Raw genomic sequence first — 22385 nt, 5'->3', positions numbered from 1 at the left:
TTCTCTACAGATGCAGTAGAGGTGGTTCATACATACGTTTTTTACCCCTGAACTAAATGTCGCCCACTCTGTCATATTTATAATGAAAGTAATTAAGAGTGAAGTTAGAAATGCAAGCTTGTTGTGGACAACTGCCAGCAATCCTCTCAATTTGGACCTATCTGAACCCTGTAACTATTTATTTTTTTAAAATAACCTGTTTTGATTAGTCACAGTTGAACACATGATGGAAGTAGCTAAATCACTGACAAAGTGATGGGCAAACACTTCCTTTTCTGGGATTACTGCCAGGTAACCACATTTCCTTGTGTGCTCAATTTCTGAGTAAAATGGTGAATAAAATATTTAAATCGACAAAACATTGTTATCTTTTATGGCTATGAAAACCTTAATAGTGATTTAAGTTGAATAAAAAGGCACTTTGAGCAGAGGGGATTTTATGCAAGACTGGATGATTTTATCCCTGACACGAGTCTCTTCCTCTGTAGAAGAATAGAAAACACCTTTAAGACTGTAGTCCTATCCAGACCTACCTGGGAGTAGGTCCTGCTGAATGCAGTGGACCTGTCTTCTGACTGTGCTCTAAACTTGCCCCTTCTCTTTGCCCTATCAAGGTGAACTGAAGGGAGAAGTTCTCTTTTCTCCATTAATAAAAATAAACCTATCTTTAAAAAAAAAAGTAAATGTTTTTATTGGTGCACATACCTATGGGTTTTCTGCCTGCCTTTCTGAAACAATTGCACGTATTCTTTTCGCCTGTGATATGTATAAGGATGCCCGAACTAGACTTATTTTACCAATTATTAAAACTTTTCCTGGTAGATCTACCGATTGGCTTTTAAAGCATTTTCTATCTGATACAGATAAAGCCACTACGAAATCTGTTGCAAAATTTTTATATGTAGCTCAGTCCATACATAAAAGGATATCTGATATTAGTTTGCCTGTTTTAGAAGGACTGACAAATTGCTAATACTGTATCGGATTGTTTTTACTTGCTTCTTTCTGTTTTTAAATCTGACTGTGTAACCAACTGTATATTGGGTCTATGACTGTAAATACACATTTGATTGATTGATTGCCTGCCTTTCTATTATTCTGCTAACATCAGTGTCAGCTTGGAATTGCCATTTTTCAATTTTTGTATATAAAATTCTGCAAATGTTTGTTAGACTTTATTGACACCCTGAGTGGTGTGTGGGCATGAGAAGGACTCTAGACAGAAATGTTTATATAAAAATAAATAAATAAATCCTAAATCTATAGGGGGAAAGGACACCTGAGGGTCTCTTATCCCAAACTTTTGTATTCAACAGTCAACATTGTGTGTGGCAATAGCAGTCAACCTTTATTGCCGGTCAAACCAAAAGTGTGGGGCACAAAATTTAAAACATCAATTAAAACATGAGAAAAGCATATATGGTGCAAAGACCTCCTGAAATAAAACTGTTTTAACTAAGCGTCTGAAACTTAGCAGGGACGGTGTTGCCTGGTTTTCATAGAGTTGGTCCACTATACTGAAGGCAGGACTTTTCATTGACACAATTCATGCATCTGGCCCATGGCGGACTACTACAAAAGGGCGTAGGAAGAGCCTGCTGGATCAGGCCAGTGGCCCATCTAATCCAGCATCCTGTTCTCACATTGGCCAGCCAGATGCCTGCAGGAAGCCCACAAGCAGGACCCGAGTCTCTTTCCTGGTCAGATCCCATGAACGTGGATGTGAATTTAAGATATTTTATTCCAATATGCGTAACTTTACATTTCTTTATGATGAATTGCATTTGCCATTTTATTACCCATTCACTCAATGTAGAAAGGTCCTCTGGAGCTCTTCGCCATCACTATTTAACAACCCTGAACAATTTAGTATCATCAGCAAACTTGGCCATCTCACTGCTCACCCCTATCTCTGGATCGTTTATGAACAAGTTAGAAATCACAGGTCCCAATACCGATCCTTAGGGGACTCCACTTCCTACAGCCCTCCACTGGGAGAACTGTCCATTTATTCCTACTATCTACTTTCTGCTACTTAACCAATTCCTGATCTGTAAGAGGACATCTCTTATTCCATGAGGTACACCTTGTTGAAAGTCCAAGTACATTATGTCCACTGGATCACCTCCATTTATATGCTTCTTGACACTCTCAAAGAACTCTAAAGGTTAATGAGACAGGACTTATCCTTGCAGAAGCCATGCTGGTTCTGCTTCAGCAAGGGTTGCTCTTCTATATGCTTGGTTATTTTGTCTTTAACAATACTATCTACCAGCTTTCCTAGGAGAGACATTAAATTAACTGGCCTGTAATTTCCAGGATCCTTTCTGGATCCTTTTTTAAAGATTGGTGTTACATTACCCACTTTCCAGTCCTCAGGTATGGGGGCGGATCTGAGGGATAAGTTACATATTATTGTTAGGAGACCAGCAAGCTCACATTTGAGTTTTTTGAGAATTCTTGAGGGGATGCCATCCAGCCCTGGCAATTTGTCAGTTTTGTTTATTAAGCTTAGAATTTCATGTCTTGTCACCACTATTTGCCTCAGTTCCTCGAATAGTGCTCCCCTAGATGATCTCAGTGATTGATTTAGGACATATACAGTAAGGTGGTTCTTGGTTCTTAAGTTATTCTGGACCTAAATTGTTCAGGACTTTATATGGTAATACAAAAACCCTGAATCTGGCCCGACAGCAGATGGGAAGCCAGTGTCGGGTTTTTTTTAATGCCATTGTCATGTGTTGATGTCAGCCTGTTCCCACCACCAGTGTAGCCCTGCTAGTTCCATTCCACTCTGCTGTCCAGTTTAAGGAAAGACATAGGGTGCTGGAGGTGGCAGAAGTCACAGCACGCACACACCTCTGTGCCCGCTACACTCACTGATTTGGAATTTGTTCTGCAGTTGATGTCCCAGCTGTCCCTGACACCCATAACAGCAGCAGTGCCACATCAGGGTCTTCTTTTACCTGTATTGTTCTGAGGTGGGGGAGGTGGAGGGGGTGGCGGCGGGGGTGGAGGGGGCGGTGGATCTGATGCACACTGTTGGTTGCAAAACATCAAAATGCAAAGCAAGTTACAAAAATGCTTCATTTCCCCTCGCCATTTCAAGGACTCGCTGAGTTTACCCTGCCTTTTGCAGCCGTCACATTTGGACATCTACAAGGAAGAAGAAAAGAGGGCATGGGGAGATTTATTTATTTTTTAAATAAAAGGACTCTGATCATACACAAGACTGCTTTTCCCAAATGAGTTTGTTGTTGCATTCGGTTTGATTTTGTGAACAATTCTGCCGACACAAAGAATGTATGGTCCCCTTGCTAAAAATAGGCAAAAGATGAAGGTTGCCTGTTGGTACACAGCTGCCTGAATTTTTTCCCCCTGCTTTGGAATGCTAAAACTGAGGCAAGAGGATCCATGCCCTACAGCAGCCTTCTCCAGCCTGGTGCCCTCCAGATGTTTTGGAGTTTAACAGAGGTGGGGAACCTCTATTCCAGGGACCCAACGTGGCCCACCAGGCCTCCCCATTTGGCCCATGAAGCAGTTCTGGGGAAACCACACTCACCTGCCCTATACCTGACACCACGCATAACATCAGCTGTGGAGCAGGTAAGGGCAGGGCTTCAAAAGCAATTGGGAGCATAAAGTGGGCTCCTGGTTTTTCCTTTGCTGGAGCAGGGCACACTCCCATCATCTTATCAACTGGAGGGTGGTAGGAGCCCAAGGAAGGGGAAGCAGGTTCCATTCAATGGCAACCACTGATCCCTCCCAGCAGTGCTCTTTGAAGCTGCCCTATGCTGATTTTGGAGGTTGAAAGGAGCACTGCAAAGCATCTTGGAAAGCACAAGGCTGGTAACACCCCTAGCACTGTGGTTCCCCACAGGCTAACTTTTGACAGGTGGGTGAGACAACCTGCCTGTTAATCATATGATGACATAATGACATCATGTGATTGGCAGGTGGATTGCCCCATCTACCTGTCAAGACTGGTCTGTGGGGTGGGGCATGATAAAAGATCTGGCCCTTGGAGCCAAAAAAGTTCCCCACCCCTGCACTACAACTCCCATTAGCCCCCAGCCAGCACAGCGGGAAGGCTGCCCTACACTAACTACTCCTCAATGTGTGTAACTGAAATAATAACACATTCTTCCCCTGCTTATGTCTGTTTTCCCTGTGTTGAATTTTAGATTGTGAGCTCCTCGGGGCAGCAACCTGTCTTTGCAAAGGGCCATGCACTGATTTTCAGTTCTTTACTTTGTGACTACACACACACACACACAAAACACAACAACAATCACGACAAGGCAAGTGATTCACATTATTCTTGTGAACAAAATAATGAACTGAAGAGGAAAGGTGGCTTGCAGGCCCATCCACAAGGCTGAAGCAGGCTCTGAAGCCAGGTAATCCAGTTCCAAACTCTGTCATATATACAACAGACCATACAGAACAGCCTTTCCAGGGGTGTAGAATGAATTTTCAAGACATGTTTGCACTCCAGAGCAACTTACCTGATAAAACAAAACCGTGAACTTCGACATGCAGTCTTCTGAACAGAACTCCTCCCCCTTGCCCCCAAAATTATTTTGAACCAGCTTGGGAGATGTCTGCAAACAGTAGCTGCACATCTTACAGTGGTTCCCCCAACGCTTGGCTAAGTCATGCTTATACAGCAGCTTGCAGCCTGGAACAGCAAGAGAGAAGAACAAACAGCAAGTAAGACTTCCTCCCCTCTATTCCAGCTCAAAGTAGGATAATATGGATTTCAGGAGCAAAGTCTCCTGCAGCAAAGAAAGGACTAAAGGATACTTGGGAAAAAAGAGTAAGAAAAAATGCAACTGAAATTCCTGGCATTGATAATAGGCCACACAGAGCTTGTACATGATGTTAAAATGTTCTTTTTATTAAAAGGCACCTTTCTAGTTTTCATAGCTGCAGAAACAAGTTTGGAGAATCTAAGGAGATGCTTAAGAATTGTAAACACTGCTTTTAACTAATTTCTTCATTCACAGAAGTTGCCTGCTCGCATGAGCAATGTCACATATGAGTCAAGAGCTTGGAAATCCAAGTCATAGCAGCTTTTCGGCATGGGCCCACAATACCTGGTGGAACGTCTCTCCCGATATGAACCTACACGGGCACTACGCTCAACATCGAAGGCCCCCTCCGGGTGCCTACTCAGAAAGACGCCCGGAAGGCGACTACAAGAAAGAGGGCCTTCTCAGTAGCGGCCCCCGAACTATGGAACACCCTTCCTGACGAGGTACGCCTGGCGCCTACTTTACTATCTTTTCGGCGCCAGGTGAAAACCTTCCTCTTTGCCCAGGCATTTTAATATATTTAATATTTTTAATATCTCAGCATTTTAGTATTTTAGTATTTGTATTTAATGTTGTTTATGTTAGCTATATGTCCTGTCTGTTTGTCTAACTGTTGTTTCGAGGATTTGGTGTTTTTAAATATTGAAATGTAATTATATATCTTCATTGGTTGTACACCGCCCAGAGAGCTTTGCTATGGGCAGTATAAAAATTGAATTAAATAATAAATAATAAATAAATAAATTTCTGGGCTCTGAAACTTCAAAATATACCGTGAAGATCACAGAACTTGCCATGAGCTTGCAGTGACCGCACACTACATTGCCCATGCAAGCAGTCCTCCCCATAAGCAAATCAGCAGCAAGCAGTAACAGATAGCACTTCCTGAAGACAACTTTATTATATTTTGCAATATTAAAATTGTTCAAGGACGATTTAAGAACTAGAAAGAGGTGATCTTGCCACTGAAAAAAACAGAGTAGCTCCTTAAAAAGTTGGCTTTATTTAGATCCTGAAACATTTATTTATTATTTATTAAATTTACAACCGCCCTTCCTCCCAGGAGCCCAGGGCAGCAAATAAGAACGCTAAAAGCACTTTAAAACATCTTAAAAACAAATGACTTTAAAACATATTAAAACATCTTTAAAAAGACAACTTTAAAAACATCTTAAAAAGCAATTCCAACACAGAGAGACTGACATTAGGTCTGTACTTAAAAGGCTTGTTGAACAAGGAAGGTCTTCAGCAGGCACCAAAAAGATAACAGAGATGGCACCTGTCTAATATTTAAGGGGAGGGATTTCCAAAGTGTTGGTGCCACAACACCCAAGGTCTGCTTTCTATGCTGTGCGGAACAAACCTCCTAATAAGATGGTATCTGCAGGAGGCCCTCACCTGCAGAGCATAGTGATTGACTGTGTATATAAGGGGTATAAGATCTGCCTTCAAATTGTCATTTTCTGTATCAATGATTGCTCCTTTCCTGAACTGTACCAAATTCTCAGTAAAATCTAGTTCCTGTGCCAATAGGAAGCTCCACATCCTTTCCATGACAATGTGCCTTGAGATTAAGGTTTCAAATACACAATCCAGCCTTGTCCCATCTTACCCTCACTACAGAATGACTTGTCGATGCCTGAGAATCGCACCGTCTCTTTGATAATCTTCTCAATCTTGCAGTATTCACACATCGACATGACACAGTTTATCTTCTTATACTCATCGCAGCAGGTCTTGCCACAGAACTGGAACATTTTGCCCTGCCATTAAGCAAGAATGCTTTGGTCAAACTGAATCCTCCAATGCCTGGTTAATTTGGGAGAGGTCATACCACCCCACCCTTCTTCAATGCAGATGCAAATTTGCCCATTTCCATTAAACACTTATCAAGACCCATTATTAGGCCTGAGTAAAAAGTTGCCATTCCACAGAAGTGCAGAAAAAGCCTGGAGTAGTAAGCAGGCTGGCCAGCAGCAATTGAACACGCTGCGCCCTGGCTGAGGGTCCCAGGATTCAGAAGAGCCCCTCATTGCCTTAACCTTCAACCCACCCACCGTGGAGGCCCCACCATATCCCTGCCTTGCCTGTGCTCTAAGGGCCAAGGAGGTTCTTTGTCTCAGAACCTGGCATTCTGGGGACAGTCTTCTCAGCGCCAGGTATCGCCTCTGCCATTGCTGTGGTTTGCCATGGCAGCTACAAAGCCTTTTAAAATTCAAGCTTTTAACGTGATGTAAGTCACTTGGAGGCAACTAACAAGTCTAAATAACAACAACAACAACAAAATCTACATTGAAAAAAGTATTTTTAGTCACCATGGTGAAGGCACAGCCATTCTCCTGGCTACCTTGCCAAGAATGCTTGGCTCTGAGATCAAGGGCCCAGGCAGTGAGGGAGGTACTGGAGAAGCTGCCAGTGATGCTGCCTTTTAAAGTTTGTTTTTTTAAATAAGAGTAAAAAGTAAGAGATGGAGCAGGGAGGAACAGTGCTGCTGCTGCTACCACAAAGAGAAGGAACAACGTTAGGCATGAGTGGGTCGCCATCAGGCAGATCATGTCAAGGGCTTGCTGAAGTCTGGTGCCAGCTCTGGTAGCGACTGCAAATTTCTCTTACGGCTGTAAAGATATTCTTAAAAGGGTATGGCCAACGCTTGCTGAAATTTCAGAACTCGAAGAGATGGCCAAATAAATTTCCCCCAAAAAAAGAATGGCAGAAAAGATATGTAAAAAAGAGATACTGTGCAAATAGGACCAGTTTGTATTATTTATACAAGTCTCAAAAGCCAGCTTTCCTTGGCGCGGCAAATTTAAAAATGATTATCAAGCACGGAATACACCCAGCCTTGCCGGCCAGTGAGGTTCTGGTCCACAATTACAGTACCCGTGTGTCCAACTTCAAGAGGTCTGTAAACAACAAAAACTGGCAGGTGCCCATTACCCTGTAATCAAGCAGTTCAGGCTTGGTGGCAAACAGGCGGTTACAGTGTTGACACTTGAGTTTGACGACAGCCCGAGCGAAGGTGACTTGCTGGGACTGAGCGGCGAGCCTCTGGAGACCAGCTGCAGCCGAGCTGCTGACTGAGCTGGGGGAGACTGTAGAGGGAGTGCTGCCCGCTGCTGAAACCGTTGCTCCCGAGGGGATGCTGACAATCACTTGGCCCTGCGACAAGGGCACCACCGAGGAGTTCATTCCCGCAGGCTTGTTGAACAAGTTCTGTTAAATTGGCAGAGGAAGGAAAACATATATATATATATATGTCAAGTGTCTGTAAAAAATAAACCTCTCTCTGTCCTACCAGCACCATACTCTACTCCAAATTAGGGTTCCAGAAATGCTTAACTGATCACCCTCCAGAGATGTTTGAAAGGTGGCAATGTGAGAACGGGCCTTTTCCATGGTAGCCCCCTGGTCGTGGAATGCTGTCCCTAAGCAAATGTAGGAACACAGGAAACTGCCTTATACTGAGTCAGACCATTGGTCCATCTAGTTCAGTATTGTCTACACGGACTGGCAGTGGCTTTCCAGGATTTCAGACAGGGAGTCTCTCTGAGCCCCGTTTGGAGATGCTGGGGATTGAACCTGAGAATTTCTGCATGCAAAGCAGGCACTCTACCACTGAACTATGGTCCTTTCTCCCAAAGCTTGCCTGACCCCAGCTTTGTCTTTGGTGGTCACTGATGTTCATCCTGTGTGGAGGTGGGTGGATATGTTGTTTAGGTGATTCCCCCCCCCCTCTGGATGAACACTTTTAGTATTCATATTTGATAGCTGCTTTAGATTTGAACTGATTTTCTGTATATTCTATTGTTTTTATATGTATAGCTGTTTTTTATATATGCAATTACTTTAACTGTTATTATTATTATAATTGCTTTAACTGTTATATATATATATAGCTGTTTTAAATATGTTGTAAATTGCTTCGGGATAGCTCATGGGAAGTGATTCATAAATGACGTAAATATTACTACTAGTAGTAGCACTATTTTGTTCAATTATTTTTGTCAGATTTTATTGAACATGTGTATATTGCATTTTCATTATTGTAAACCACTCTGGGACGGGCCATGCGAAGAAATATATACATCTAGTTAACTCACTTCAGTGGGGCAGGAAAAGAGTGAAACCTCTAAGCACTGTAAGTTGCTTTGAATACTTTTACCAAAAAAGTGACGTAACCAATTAATATATAATAAACAGACATAAAGGAAGGCTAACAGCAGTGAGGGAGGGTGTGAGAAATGTACACTATTGCTGGATCAGACTGCAAATAATCTAGACTAGAACTCTTATCGCCAAGAGTGGGCAGTCAGATCCCCTTGGGAAGCTCATAGGCAAGCCTCGAGGATCTTCACTATGCCATCACCCGGTAATCTGAAGTACAACATGAAGTTTCAATTATTACTATTTTTTTTACCTATCATGGAAAAGACACATTAAGACTTTGCCCCCAGAAAAGTGTTTAATCCAGCCTCCCCCAACCTGGTGCCCACCTGATGTTTTGGACTGCAGCTCCCATCAGCTCTGATGGGAGTTGTAGTCCAAAACATCAGGTTGGGACTAGGGTGGGGAAGGCTGGCCTAATCCTTGTTTAAAGCTAGTGGCCATCAAAACATCCATTGCAGATAAATCCCACGTGCTATTTACAGAATTACTTCCTTTTGCTTGTTTTGAAAACAGGTGGCCAGCGCTGCTGCTCAGGTGACTGGAAGAGCAGATGGAGACAAGTCAGAAGCCCAGCCAGGAAGCAAGTGACTTTTTAAACAACCTGGCTAAACACGAGGGGAGTAGAGGCTGTAAGAAGAAGAGAGACTCTCTACTCCAACACCTTAGAGCAGAAGTGGGGAAGCTTTTCCAGTCCAAAGGTCACATTTCTTCCTAGGCAACCTTCTGGGGGCCACATGTCAGGGATGGGTGGGGCCAGAGGCAAAAGCAGGCATAGCAATGAATGTAAATGTTACATTTATACAGTAGGCTGGTTTCTACACACACACACTCACCTCTTTCTGTCCTACTTCCAGACATGCAAGAAGCATTAGCAGAGTTCAAGGATGCATTCCAGCCAGGCAAAGACACTCAAGAAGGGTGGAAAACAGGGCCAGTGAAGGGTGGTGTGGCCGGGGGAAAATGGGATACGCTTGGAGAGATGGTATGGTCTGGGAAGACCCAAGGACCACATAAAGAGGCCTGGAGGGTCACAGTCAGCCCTGAGGCTCCCTACCCCTGCCTTACAGAGAGGTCCACACTTTTTGCCAATCATCTGATCACTGGGAGCCTTCTGGCTCCTTTAAAACTACCCAAAGCTTGTGCAGCCCTATGGAATAAAGGCTTCTGAGAATGCTGCTTAAGTAATTTAGAAAGCTACCCAGCATCATATTTGCCTGCAAGCTTGAGGGATTCCAAAGGGAGGGTCTCCTTTTCAAAATTCCCAGAAGAAGCTCGGCAGATTCCAGCAACTCTAATAGGGGCCTGCTGATCCGCGGTGTCACCCCTCCCCCACTATTCCCTGCCCCTATACCTATTCCCAATCTCCATGCTTTCCCTTCCTTTTAATTGCTCTCCATCTGGATAACACAAACACTTATATTCTTGGAAACCTGATCTCAGAAAAGAGAATAAAGGAAAGACTGAGAGGTCTGCATTGTATCAGACAGTTGCATATCAGAGAGGCACTGTCTCCAGTGTCTTTTTGGCACTTGTTAAATACTTTCCTCTTTCAGCAAGCCTTCTAAGTGGAGATTTTTGTCCCAGTTGGAATCTCTATTGCATTTGCAACTGGTTTTATAATTCCTTTTAATTATTTTTATGTTTGCAATTGTTTTGTGTGTGTTTCCACTATATTGTAAAATTGCTTCAAGATGCTTCACAGGATGCAATAAATAAATAAAATAAGTATTATCATTATTATTATGTAACTGGTGCACCTCTGCTCTGTACCCATAAATGACTCTCAGGTTTTTGATGGACAGTGCAGACCTCTGGATGGAACTGGAAATAGGGATGGAGGAATGCTTTTAGTGCTTTAGTTCACATGATCTGCCTAACCCTGGCAGTGGGGGTTTTAATCCATGATTGTCCTGGAGGCCTTCCACACACCACCCAGAGAAGGAACCAGATTTGGCCTGACTCAAGGCCCAGCTCCTCCACAGGTAGATCACAGACCACATCAAGCCTGCCCTTCCTCTTATTCTCCACTTGGCCCCTCCCTTTCTCAGTTACTTATGGTTTTCAGCAGCTCCTGAATATCTGCCAACATGCTGCCTTGTGGTACTGTACATATTATGTATATAAAATGGTCAACATGTGTAATGTAATTTCCTTTATGTGCCACTGCATTTTTTTTAAGTATTTATTTATTTATTTATTATGTTTATACTCCACCATTCCTCCAAGGAGCTTAAGGTGGCACACATGGTTCTTCCCCTCCCCATTTTAACCTCACAACATCCCTGTGAAATAGCTGAAAGACTGTGACTGGTCCAAAGTCACCCAGTGAGCTTTATGGCCGAGTGGGGATTTGAACCTTGGTCTCCCCATCCTAGTCCAACACTCTAACTACTACACCACACTGGCTCAAGCCTTTGACACGCTTTTCACAATTGAATTACCATGCTATCAAGATGAAATATAATTAAGTAACCAGACTGGAAATCAGGGCATACCTGAAAAGCTACCACACAACTGTAGCTGCAAAAATTGCGTATGCTGCCATCTGACATAGCTAGGTGATACTGGGGGATGGCTGAGGTCTTACAGCTGTTACACTGCACCTGGACACCTGCCAGACAGAAAAAACAAACATAACAGAAAAGGTGTAGCAGAAGGAATTTAAGCCTTGTTGCTTTCAGACTATATGGGCAAAGTAACATTTACCTGAAGATGTGACCATTTTAACTCTGTGTGCCGACAGACAGTTCACAGAACAAAAGAGTTCCGTTTTCCCCACATTATTTGTGCTTTCAATCATCTCAGCTGAAGATCTCAGAGATTTACACAGTGCACAGGGAGTGATTTTTGCTGATTTCTGCAGGAGGAACGAACAACAGGTTTGTACCCCTCTGGAAGCAGAAACAGTACACTTGTCCAGATAGCTCATTTGTAGGTTTGGAAAAGAGGTGTCTTACATGTGGGGGGGGGACGACGGGACAGGACACTTATTTATTTATTTATTTATTAAGTCCACTTATAGACCACTTACAATAGACAAAATATCTTGAAGCGGTTTACAATAAGGAGTCAAAGACCCTGAAACTACAAGGAGTCCAGAACTTGCAACAATGTAACTTGCAACAATACTGCCCAAATTCTTCATGTCTTGTCAATGGGGCTGGAACTCCACAACTGAGAGAGGCCCAGGCTTCTACTGAACTGCTGGAAAGCCGCTGGGCATTGGAGTAATCGTGCAGTGAGATTAGAATGCATAATTGTCTCCCGCTACCTCCCCCCCTCCATCTCTTCCCTGTACCTACAACTGTTCACCTGTCTGGCATGGCAAATACCTATCTGGAATCCTGGCTGGGGTAAATAAAAGCAGCTGCTGGGGGTCTACAGGGGAAGGGTGAAAAGCTCCCCTTTCCTGCCCACTGCTGGCCCTCCTCAAGCACCCCCTTGCCCTATGACTTTGCAGCTGTTCCACAGACATGAAGGCAGAATTGCGGCCTCTGTTACAGTACTCATCATACCTAGCTGCTCTCCACAGCTAGGCAGCTATGAGGAAGTTTCGTACTATTAGAGAGGAAGGGTCCAGGCTCTCCTCTCCAGTCCTAGGACATCCTAATATACAAACACACATTTTAAAATGATGATTTTTAACACACCCAAAAAAGCCAGGCACAGAAAGAAAACCCAGACCTGCTTGTATGCAGTGACGCACGCTGAACTGCAAAACTTTTTGGACTGCCCCTCTATCTGAAGCATGTGGCACTGGCCCGAGGCACTGTAACAGTAACCCCCACAGTTCTCACAGCAGTTCATGGTCAAGTTGTTTGCAGAGCGGAACTTGGAGAAGCAGGCGTCACTGCAGAGCTTATGCACGACATTCTGGTAATTCACTTCATGCCGAATCTGAGAGAGCAAAAAGGCTGTCACAAGGAGTATTCTAAGGATTTCCTTTTCTAAAACTAATTACACATTTTAAAAAAAACACCTCACGGTGACTGCCATTGCTCTACAGCAGTGGATCTCAAATACTAAAGGGAGTCATTAGCACCTCATAGCCTAGTGATATGTAAACCTGCTTGGAGTCTCAGACCTCATGCATGTGTCCTCTTCCCTGGATCAGAGAAATCTGCTGTCTCTTTTAAACTAACTAGAGTTCTCAGTTACATCTGAACTGGAAAAACTCTAGTTAGTTTAAACTAGCCTCTCTCAATCCAGTGCACCCCAGATGTTGTTGGAGTACATCATGCCTCACCATTGGCCATGCTGGCTGAGACTCATCGGTAAAATTACAACAACATCTGGGGGGCACCAGGTTGGGGAAAACTACCTTAACACTTTAATCCCCTCTGGAAGACTGTTAGAACAGTACATGTTTCTAAAAGTAACGTGTTTAATTTTACCCCTGGGCAAAATGAAACAGAATACCACACTCTCTAATTTAAATTACTTCCTGAGACTTGAGGGACTTGGTTAAGACCCAGGATTAGGGGTTAACAAACCCTCAAAGGCCATGACCCAAGCCAAAAACTCCTCCCTGGCAGTGCTTTGACAAATCCATTTACCAGGGTCATTATGGCTGGTAAGTGAATGAATGAGGGTGATAACGAGGCTTTTAAGTATTACTATTGTTTGGATTGTTAGTTCAGTCCAGTTATCTATGCTAATCAATTAGCCAAGGAGGAATCCCATCTTTAAAAAAAGGCTGGAAGGTGACCCTCTCTTGCAGTCTGCAACCTTTTTGCTACTGGGGACCAAACAGCAAAATAACAAACAGATAAGAGACAGAGTGAGAAAAACAATCAAGCAAAAGATGAAGGCTTTCCTCTTTCACTTCAGACTAGCAACTTAAAATGGTGAACTGTTTTTGTGTAAGAAAGTTTGCATTTCTAATTAAAACCTAAGGGTTGCTTATCAGCTGGCTGAAGAAAAGCCTTTGTTAAACAAATGTTTTACAAGCTGAATCTATGCACTCAGCTGAGCTTACTCCCAAGTAAGTATACGCAGGACTGCAGTCTTAAATTTGAAATATGTTGTTGGGAATGGATGGAAGTTAGGCTTTTTTTATTAATTTATTTATAATTGGAATATAGTAGATTTCACTCTTCCACCTCCCATCCTCTTTTGAACTTTTTTAAAGTTTTAAAAAATGGACTTTTAAAAGTGTTGACAAACTCTGGCAATCCATGCAAATAAATTTTGTTTCTTGCAAATTTTGGATTTTTTAAACTAGGTAATTAAGAGAAACCCAGGCTAACGATAGCATGATTGAATCAGATTATTTGCCATGGAACCTATTGCTGGAGGAAAGAAATCACCATTATGAGGGCCATAAATGAAAGGACTTGCTTGCCAAAAACTTGGTTTCATCATGAATTTTGATTACAAAAACAAAACAGAACCACATAGTTTTGCTTTTCTGAACCACATAGACAGAGAGTTTCAGTGATCCAGGGGAATTCAATGGGAAAATCTAGCAGAAGCTTGGGGGCAGGGGGAACACTGTATCCAAGGAAACTCTAGTGCAGCCTTCCTCAACCTGGTTTATTCACACACATCTCAGCCCATTACTGATTCCAGACACCAGTTCAGAAATTCTAAGGTCTTCTTAGTTCAAGACGGAAGGAGAGAGAAAAGCTGAATGTCATCTGCATACTGATGACAGTAAACCCCCAGTCTTCAGACAACGTCTCCATGCAATTTCAACAGCAGAGATGACAAGATGGACCTGTTAGACAACACAGGCCAAAAAGGTTGAGAGCAGGAGACTCCTAGCATCACCCTCTGGAATTAACCCTCCTAAAAGGACCAGAACCACTACAAAAAACCCCCCCAAAAATTCCACAGTGACTTCCAGATCCAATGCAGAACAGAAATCCAGAAAAGTATGTACTCTTTTGTTTGTGCTGATGAAACAAGGCTGGAGGCACTCTTTTAGTTGCAAGATGTTTGCTTACAAAAATGAACACAGACAAACTCTGCTCCCTGCAATCCCAATTTCCAATGAGCCTCCTCTTTGGAATGGGACACTATTCTATGCTGGGTAGAACTGTCCTCATTTGCCATCTCTTTAGCACTCACAAATGTACAAAGCGAGCAGGCACTGAGCATGGAGTCTCCCATACCCAAAGCCAACCAGCTAGCCACCCCAGCAGCCTCACCCACCCAACATTCAGAAAAAGGAAGGGTTTACAAATTTAGTTACCACTGCATTCTTCTGGCACATGCTGCACTTGGTGGAAATACTGTTTGTGTGGATGGTGACGACAGGTTTCCTTTTCAGCTCATACATGGAAAGACACGACTGGCTGCAGAAGTCCTTGCTGGAGTTGGTGTTGTCAAACTGAGCAGTAATCACATCCTTTGGATTCAGAATGTCCCTAGACAGTTTTGAAAGGGAGAACCAAGGATTTCAGCTTTCCCATTCTCAAATTTACACCCTCCACAGATTCTATGCAACAACAGCCACCATCATGATGACAGAGCTCCCTCTTGCATGTTCCACTTTACAGATAGGGCTATTGGTGCCAGTGAGTGTGACCTGCCAAGTGAGCTGAGCTGGGATCTGGCCTGAGTCCACCTGAATCACAGCAGCAAACAGAGGAGGGCAGGCATTAAACACTTCACCTGCTCGATGGGTATTCCCAAGGATGCACAGGCGTTGTGTCAACACTCCCATAAATAGGACGTGGCTTTAAAATTTATCAAGAGGACATATAAGAAATAATAGGATTTTTATACTGCCCTTCAAATTATAGTCTCGGGGTGGTTTTCAAAAAGAACGCTACTATGCTTCATTCATTTGCCACATAACAAAATTGGTGCAAAGGATAAAAAGAGAGAAAGGCTGAGATTTTCCCATCCCTTGTGCTTAACTTCAGTACCAAAAATCAATGTAAGAGCCCCCTCCTGTGCAAGCATTTTCTTTCCCTAGATTTGATCACCTGATGTGTGTGCGTGTGTGCTTCCAGACTGTTACTATTTTCTAGTGAGATACAATCATACACCGGCAAATTCAGGTTGCACCATTAAAGTTGATTTGGTGCTCTTGCACAACAAACTCATTCCTCACCTCCTAAAATTTGACTTTCTGTGATAAAGAAAGTGATGGGGAAATGCACTGGGAAGTATGGGATAACACTTGCTCTACACAACTTCATAAAAACAAGCAGGAAACAAACCAGGATGAACACTCAAATAAATGGCCAATGTCTTCTACCCTCCACGCAAATTTTGTGTAATCAACCAGGATGAATGCTTAACAAACAGGTTTGTTTGGAAGCAGCCGTGAACTGAAATCATCTGCAAGCCAAAGCTGTCTGTCCCTCCCCCACCTCTTTTTATTATTAATTTGCTTGCCAAATAATCTATATTTCTTGTATTTATGCAGCTGAAAGCCCCAATGAGTCCAATGCAGCTTACTCCCTAAATATTGCAGTTACAGAAAAGTACACAGAAGCAAAGGGTGAGGACTGTTTTAGATCTGAAGCTGGAAAGAAAGTTCATGGGACGGAACATTTCTGTAAGCCAAGGATAGTGAACCTTCCTCAGCCCAAGGGCCGCATTCCCTTCTGAGCAACCAGCTGAGGGTCACATGCCAGCAGTGGGCAAGGCCAGAGGCAAAAGTGGGAAGAGACACAAATATAAATTCTACCTTTGTACAGTAGATTAATTTCTACACCCACCCACCTCCACACAACTCTGTATCCTCCATCCAGACAAGCAAGAGGCATCATTGGAGATCAAGGACACATTTTGGCCAGGCAAAAACACTTGAGGTGCAAAGCACAGCCGCTGAAAGGTGTGTTCTAGGGAACACAGGAAGCTGCCTTACACCGAATCAGGCCATTGGTCCATCTAGCTTGCTATTGTCTACACTGACTGGCAGTGGCTCTCCAGGGTTTGAGACAGGGAATCTTTACCAGCCCTACCTGGAGATTTCAGGGATTGAACATGGGATCTTCTGCATCCAAGGCAGATGCTCTGCCACTGAGCTACGGTCCTTCTGAGAATTCCAAGGGCCTGATAGAGGCTTGCAGGCTGCATTTGGCCCCTGGGAATGAGGTTCCCCACCCCTGCTCTATGCCCTCAGTGGGTTTTCCCCTTGTCTTATGCACCACTCACTATGCTGGTGCTTAAAACTGGAAGGCCATTTCCAATTGCAATTCAATGTGCTGCTATGAAGCCATATGCAGCCTGCTCCCACTCCCACCCCCACCCCACATGTATGGGACTCTTTACCTGGAGGTCTGCCAGAGTCCCAGCTAGAATGTATTTTGGAAACCATGTCAAAGCCTTTCTCTATGAACAGGCATTAGTGGTTGAGGGTTTTCAACAGCATACTGTTACCTGCTCTGAGCCTCCAGACAAGATATCAACTGATCTTACAACCACATTATAGCCTCCATTTCTATTGCAGCCACAGGATGCTCAAAACACCAAAATGACAATCCCCCCAAAATACCAATGAAAGCTAAGTCTAAACCTGAATAAATAAAACAGCCAGTAAGAATGTTGGCTTCTGGGCTCAAACTCGGTGAAAGGCTGCACAACACACCCAACACTGAATGCAACTTTATAGTTCAGATGCAGGGAAGAATCCACCGCTACAGGGTCAGAGTCCAAGACGATCTTCAGCCCACAGTTCCTACTAGGGATGAAACAGCTTTTCCCCATCTCTCTCTCCCCCTCTCTCTCATGGACCAGGCCATATTTACAGAGAAGATTTATTTAAAGAGCTGCAGCACATTTCAAAGCCTCGGCACCCTTACTTTGAGCAGCTAGAGCAGGTTTTCTTGGAAGAAGCTGGTGGCCGCGTGGCTGGTACAGTATATCCCGTGAGGCACAGTGTGGAGCAGAAAAGCTGAGTAGAGCCTTTCCTCTGGTAGGCTGTTTGCCCCTTCTGCAGGATCTTCTTACAGCCTGAACAGGAAACCCGAACAGCTGTGCTTGGGACTGCAGGAAGCAGTTTATTCATGCCAGAGGATGGTGTGTTAGGTGGGAAACCCGAAGTGAGCTGTGGAGCTTACCAAAAAGAAAGGGAAGAGATAAGCTGCTACTGAGGTCATCTTTGGAGGCTCTCCTCCGGCTCCCCTGCCTCCACTTAAGTAGAGGCAGGTGGAGACCAGAGAGTGGGCCTTCTCAGTTACACTGCCCTGTCTTTAGAAGTCCCTCCCCAGAGAAGTTTGCCTGGGGCCAACACTGCTATCTTTTCAGCACCAGGCAAAGACATTTTAATTGATTTTTAATAACCAATAATACAGAAAACATGAAACAGAACTGCCCCTCTCTCCCTACAAATAACAAAACCCATTATAATTAACCTCCCTTTTTCTCACGTTTAGATTGGTTTACTTGGTATACAAACAAATAAAAAGCAATTTCTTCTGAGGCAATTAGTACACGCATATAGTTTTGGGATTGTTTTTAGATGTTTTAGTTGATTTTTTCCTTGTATGCTTGCCACCTTGGGCTCCTCTGGGAGGAAGGACAAAATGTAAATGCTGCTGGGAGGAAGGGCGGGATATAAATTTAAAAAAATTAAAAAATAAATTTTATGAATAACAGCAATAGTAGTAATTTTTTGGAAACTGAATTTGTGAACTGGGATAAGCCAAGTATGTGTTTACTGGCCCTAAATCTTCTATAAATTATCAGTTTTCTGTCTCCCTTCTTGAGTTTGTTGTGTTGGCTTATTAATAAATCCCATTTTTTTAACCCAATCCACTTCTCTAAGGGATTCAACAGATTTCCATTTTTGTGCCTTCACTAATTGGGCAGCTATTAACAAATTATGGACTTTTTAGTTTCCCTAGGCCTCTAATACATTCCTTTTTAAAAAACATTTTGTAATTTTAAAAAATTATATTTTGATTTTTGTGATTTATCTTGTTGTTAAATTGCCCTGTAAGCACTGCTGAAAGATGGCGTGTAATTCCTTTAAATGAATAAATAAAATTGGCACATGAAGATCAGGGGAGGGAAAGGCAGGATCCATTTTCCAACAGTTTGTCCACAGTCTCTCTCTCTCTCTCCCCCCCCCCCAAAAATATTGTTCCTTACCAAGAGGGCTGCCACTGACTGAAAACACAGCACTGATCTTCAGTTCTCCTTCCTGAGTTTTTGGCTGCTGGCCATATTCCTGAAACAAAACAGCTACAGGTGAAATCCTGGCCATTGTGATCAGCGGGCCCCATCCACCTTGGATCCTGGGGTACTAACCCCAGTATAATTGGACAGCAGAGGCTTCTGCCCTAGAAATCCTCCCAGGGTTGGATGCCAGGACAGGCAACTTTCCCCATGTAATGTGCTAATACCAGCCATGATGGATGGGAGTGGCTCATCAAACTCCATCCCAACTTTCCCTCACCCCCTTTGCGTACACATGTATCGAAGTTACCTAGACTTTTCTGGGAACAGCATGAAGAGGGACCCTGAAGGCAACAATAAAAGCATCAAAACAGCTAACCCAGGAGGCAATGCTGCAGTTATAACAGAGTGATGCAGGTCAAAGCTAGACAGTTTATGCCCCATCTTACCTCAGTATTATCTGGTTCGTCCTTAATTTTGTTCAGCAGCCCCTGCTGAGGTGCCATAGCTTTATCATAGTCATTGTCCAAAGGCTCTTCCTTAATTCTAGTATTTGGCGCATAGGAATTCCCTAGCTCTTGACCGACAGATTCCTTATTAGCAAACAGGTAGCTAGACTCCTAGCACACAGAAGAACAAGACATTCAGTAGCATACACAATTGGGAGACAATTTCCCATATATTTTGGCTTTTGGCATTTGGCTACTATCCTCTCTCCCAGTTTCTCTTCTCTCCACCAGCCTTGCCCTTCACCTTCTCCTCTTTCCCTCATTATCCTAGGCCATTCAATCTTCCAAGCATCCTGACCTAGAAATTCCTCTCCCCCATTCCCTTGTCCACTTTCACCTCTGACATCTGCCTTTCCTTTCCTCCTGCTTCTTCTCTCTTTCTTAGACTCTTCTGTCTTGCCCCTATATAAGGTCAGAGCAGCTCAGCCAATGACAGTTCAGGACCCTTTCAGTTGCTCTACTCTGACATTAACCAATTCTTAGAGGTTCACCAGGGGTACAACAAAATTTCTACAGTATTCCTATTCCAAAAAAAATGCACTTTGATACGCCATAAAATAGAATAAAAAACTTACCCTGAAGTTAGATTCTGGTGCTTGTGGTGCTAACTGTGTCCGTAACGTTTCATCCACTTGATTAGTAACTGGGGAAAACAGATTTAATTAGCATCATTTTGCAACGGAATTCCTTGCAAACTAATGCAGGGGTGCGGAAATGTATCTGGCTGGTGGGCCAGATACTGACCTCCTGACTTTTCCCACCCACGCAAGCCACTTTGAGGTGGGCGGTTACCTGACATCATGTGACAATTTAAAAGGGAATCACTGTCAGTACCAATCAGCTGACTGGCATTGTCAACACACCTCACTTCCAAAGGAGCAATCTGGAGAACACTTTAAGCTCCCTGTTGTTTCTTTGCACCCAAGTAGTTATCTGCTCCACATCTAATGTTACATATGATGTCAGGTTTGGGGCAGGTGGACATGGTTTGGGGAAAATGGCTTTGTGGGCCAAATTAGGGCCCCTGCCAGGCCCAATTAAGTCTGCAGTCCGGAGGCTCTTCACCACTAAAGTAGCGTTTGGTGGTCTGTCCCCTTTGTTCTTTGATTGTCCAAAAGTGGATGGAACTGATTGTATCAACCAGAGGCAGCTAATCATGAGGCAAATTGAGTCACCTGCCTCAATCAGCAGAATACGGATGCCATTAAGGGTGGTAGAATAGGAGACAGATTTGACAAATGGTGCACAATCCACTAGGAACATCCCTGAAGACGCTTCACTGAAATAATCAGGAACTCATTTGCTCTCTGCCTAACTCTTGCAAACAAAGTGTTACCTGATTTATCGAGGAAACTGCTTTTCAATCTGGAATCCAACTCCTTTGGCATTTTTTCCAAGCGTTTGTCACGCTCTTGAAAAGGTCCATCTCTGGCTTTCTCCTTTGTCAAAAAAATATCCTTAGCATCATCTCTTGTTATGCTAAAATCTTTCCGGACAGACTTAAATACGGAGGGCCCCTTATCAAAAGGGGAAGAGAGGTCTTTCTGGATCACATTTTGGATCTGTGTGTCTTTCTCATTGTCCGTTGTGTGATCCCGAACCCTCCTCACATCTCCCCGGCTATCCTCGGGGCGAACAGCAGAAGGGAGACCATCTTTTGGAGCAAAGGTTTGCTCATCTTCATTGTCACTCCCAACAACAGGAATCCCTGTAAGGTCCCCAGAGTTCAAGAAGTAATCACTGTCATCCAGCAAGGAGTTTGTAGACCCTGTTCGGTTCTGCATTCTATATGGTATGCTGTCAAAGGTGGGGGTTAGGTTGTGAACAGTTTTTTCAGACATTTCTGCAGGTACAAGCTCACCACCTGGAGAAGGAAGAAGAATCATATGCCTGAATAAAAACACCTTATTTAAAATTTGGAAGCAAATATAAGACTGAATACATTGCTCTGGATTTTCTGCTGCATTTTATAGTTTGTAATTTTAATGATGATGTTTTGCATTTTTAAAGTTGTTTTTCACCACCTTGTGACGATGTGAAAGATGGCAGAGAAATGACTTAATAAATAAATAAATAAAAGAAGGTTAAGTATGTGTGTTATCTAACTTCTGTATCCTAAAGTATTTGTTAAGCACTGGAGGACGATCTACTTCTTTTTACTGTCCTGAATACACTCCTGATCAAGTTCTCTGGACAACTCCAGGTTCCAGAATTTTCACAGGAAACAATGAACAACGTCCATACAATTAATGATTTTATAGACCTGCCTGCCCCAGTCATCTTCCTCCCTACTGGAAACAAAGCCCTAAGAGGAGAGACTGAAAGAACTGGGCATGTTTAGCCTGGGGAAGAGAAGACTGAGGGGAGACATGATAACACTCTTCAAGTACATGAAAGGTTGTCACACAGAGGAAAGCCAGGATCTCTTCTTGATCAACCCAGAGTGCAGGACATGGAATAATGGGCTCAAGTTGCAGGAAGCCAGATTTCGACTGAACATCAGGAAAAACTTCCTAACTGTTAGAGCCATATGACAATGGAACCAATTACCTAGAGAGGTAGTGGGCTCTCTGACACTGGAGGCATTCAAGAGGCAGCTGGACAGCCATCTGTCGGGAATGCTTTGATTTGGATTCCTGCATTGAGCAGGGGGTTGGACTTCATAGCCTTATAGGCCCCTTCCAAATCTACTATTCTATGATTCTATGATAATCTGGCCCCAATGAAATGGAAACAATACTTTTAGCCTTTCCTCATAGAGAAGATGCTCCAGGTATCTGATAACTTTGGTTGCCCTTCTTTGAACTATTTC

General features: G+C 43.4%; 1 protein-coding gene across 12 annotated transcripts in view; it reads right to left on the bottom strand.

Moving 5' to 3' along the window:
* The window catches only part of ZMYM4 (zinc finger MYM-type containing 4), a 78688-nt gene that overhangs the window by 19747 nt on the left and 36556 nt on the right, over positions 1-22385 (bottom strand). For 11 of the 12 annotated variants that reach the window (XM_061596164.1, XM_061596165.1, XM_061596172.1 and 8 more), the window contains 13 exons: positions 20910-21437; positions 20149-20216; positions 19514-19684; positions 19038-19116; positions 17747-17999; positions 15181-15355; positions 12669-12881; positions 11691-11841; positions 11480-11595; positions 7755-8030; positions 6430-6580; positions 4509-4681; positions 2967-3156 (listed from right to left, as the gene is read on the bottom strand). In XM_061596164.1, coding sequence (XP_061452148.1) covers positions 2967-3156; positions 4509-4681; positions 6430-6580; positions 7755-8030; positions 11480-11595; positions 11691-11841; positions 12669-12881; positions 15181-15355; positions 17747-17999; positions 19038-19116; positions 19514-19684; positions 20149-20216; positions 20910-21437 — 2544 coding nt within the window. The remainder of the gene's footprint in view (positions 1-2966; positions 3157-4508; positions 4682-6429; positions 6581-7754; positions 8031-11479; positions 11596-11690; positions 11842-12668; positions 12882-15180; positions 15356-17746; positions 18000-19037; positions 19117-19513; positions 19685-20148; positions 20217-20909; positions 21438-22385) is intronic. The other variant, XM_061596173.1, reaches the window with a different exon arrangement.

The sequence above is a fragment of the Rhineura floridana genome, chromosome 15 (assembly GCF_030035675.1).
Source record: "Rhineura floridana isolate rRhiFlo1 chromosome 15, rRhiFlo1.hap2, whole genome shotgun sequence".
In the NCBI taxonomy this organism is placed as follows: domain Eukaryota; kingdom Metazoa; phylum Chordata; class Lepidosauria; order Squamata; family Rhineuridae; genus Rhineura; species Rhineura floridana.
This window is presented reverse-complemented; position numbering and strand designations above follow the sequence as displayed.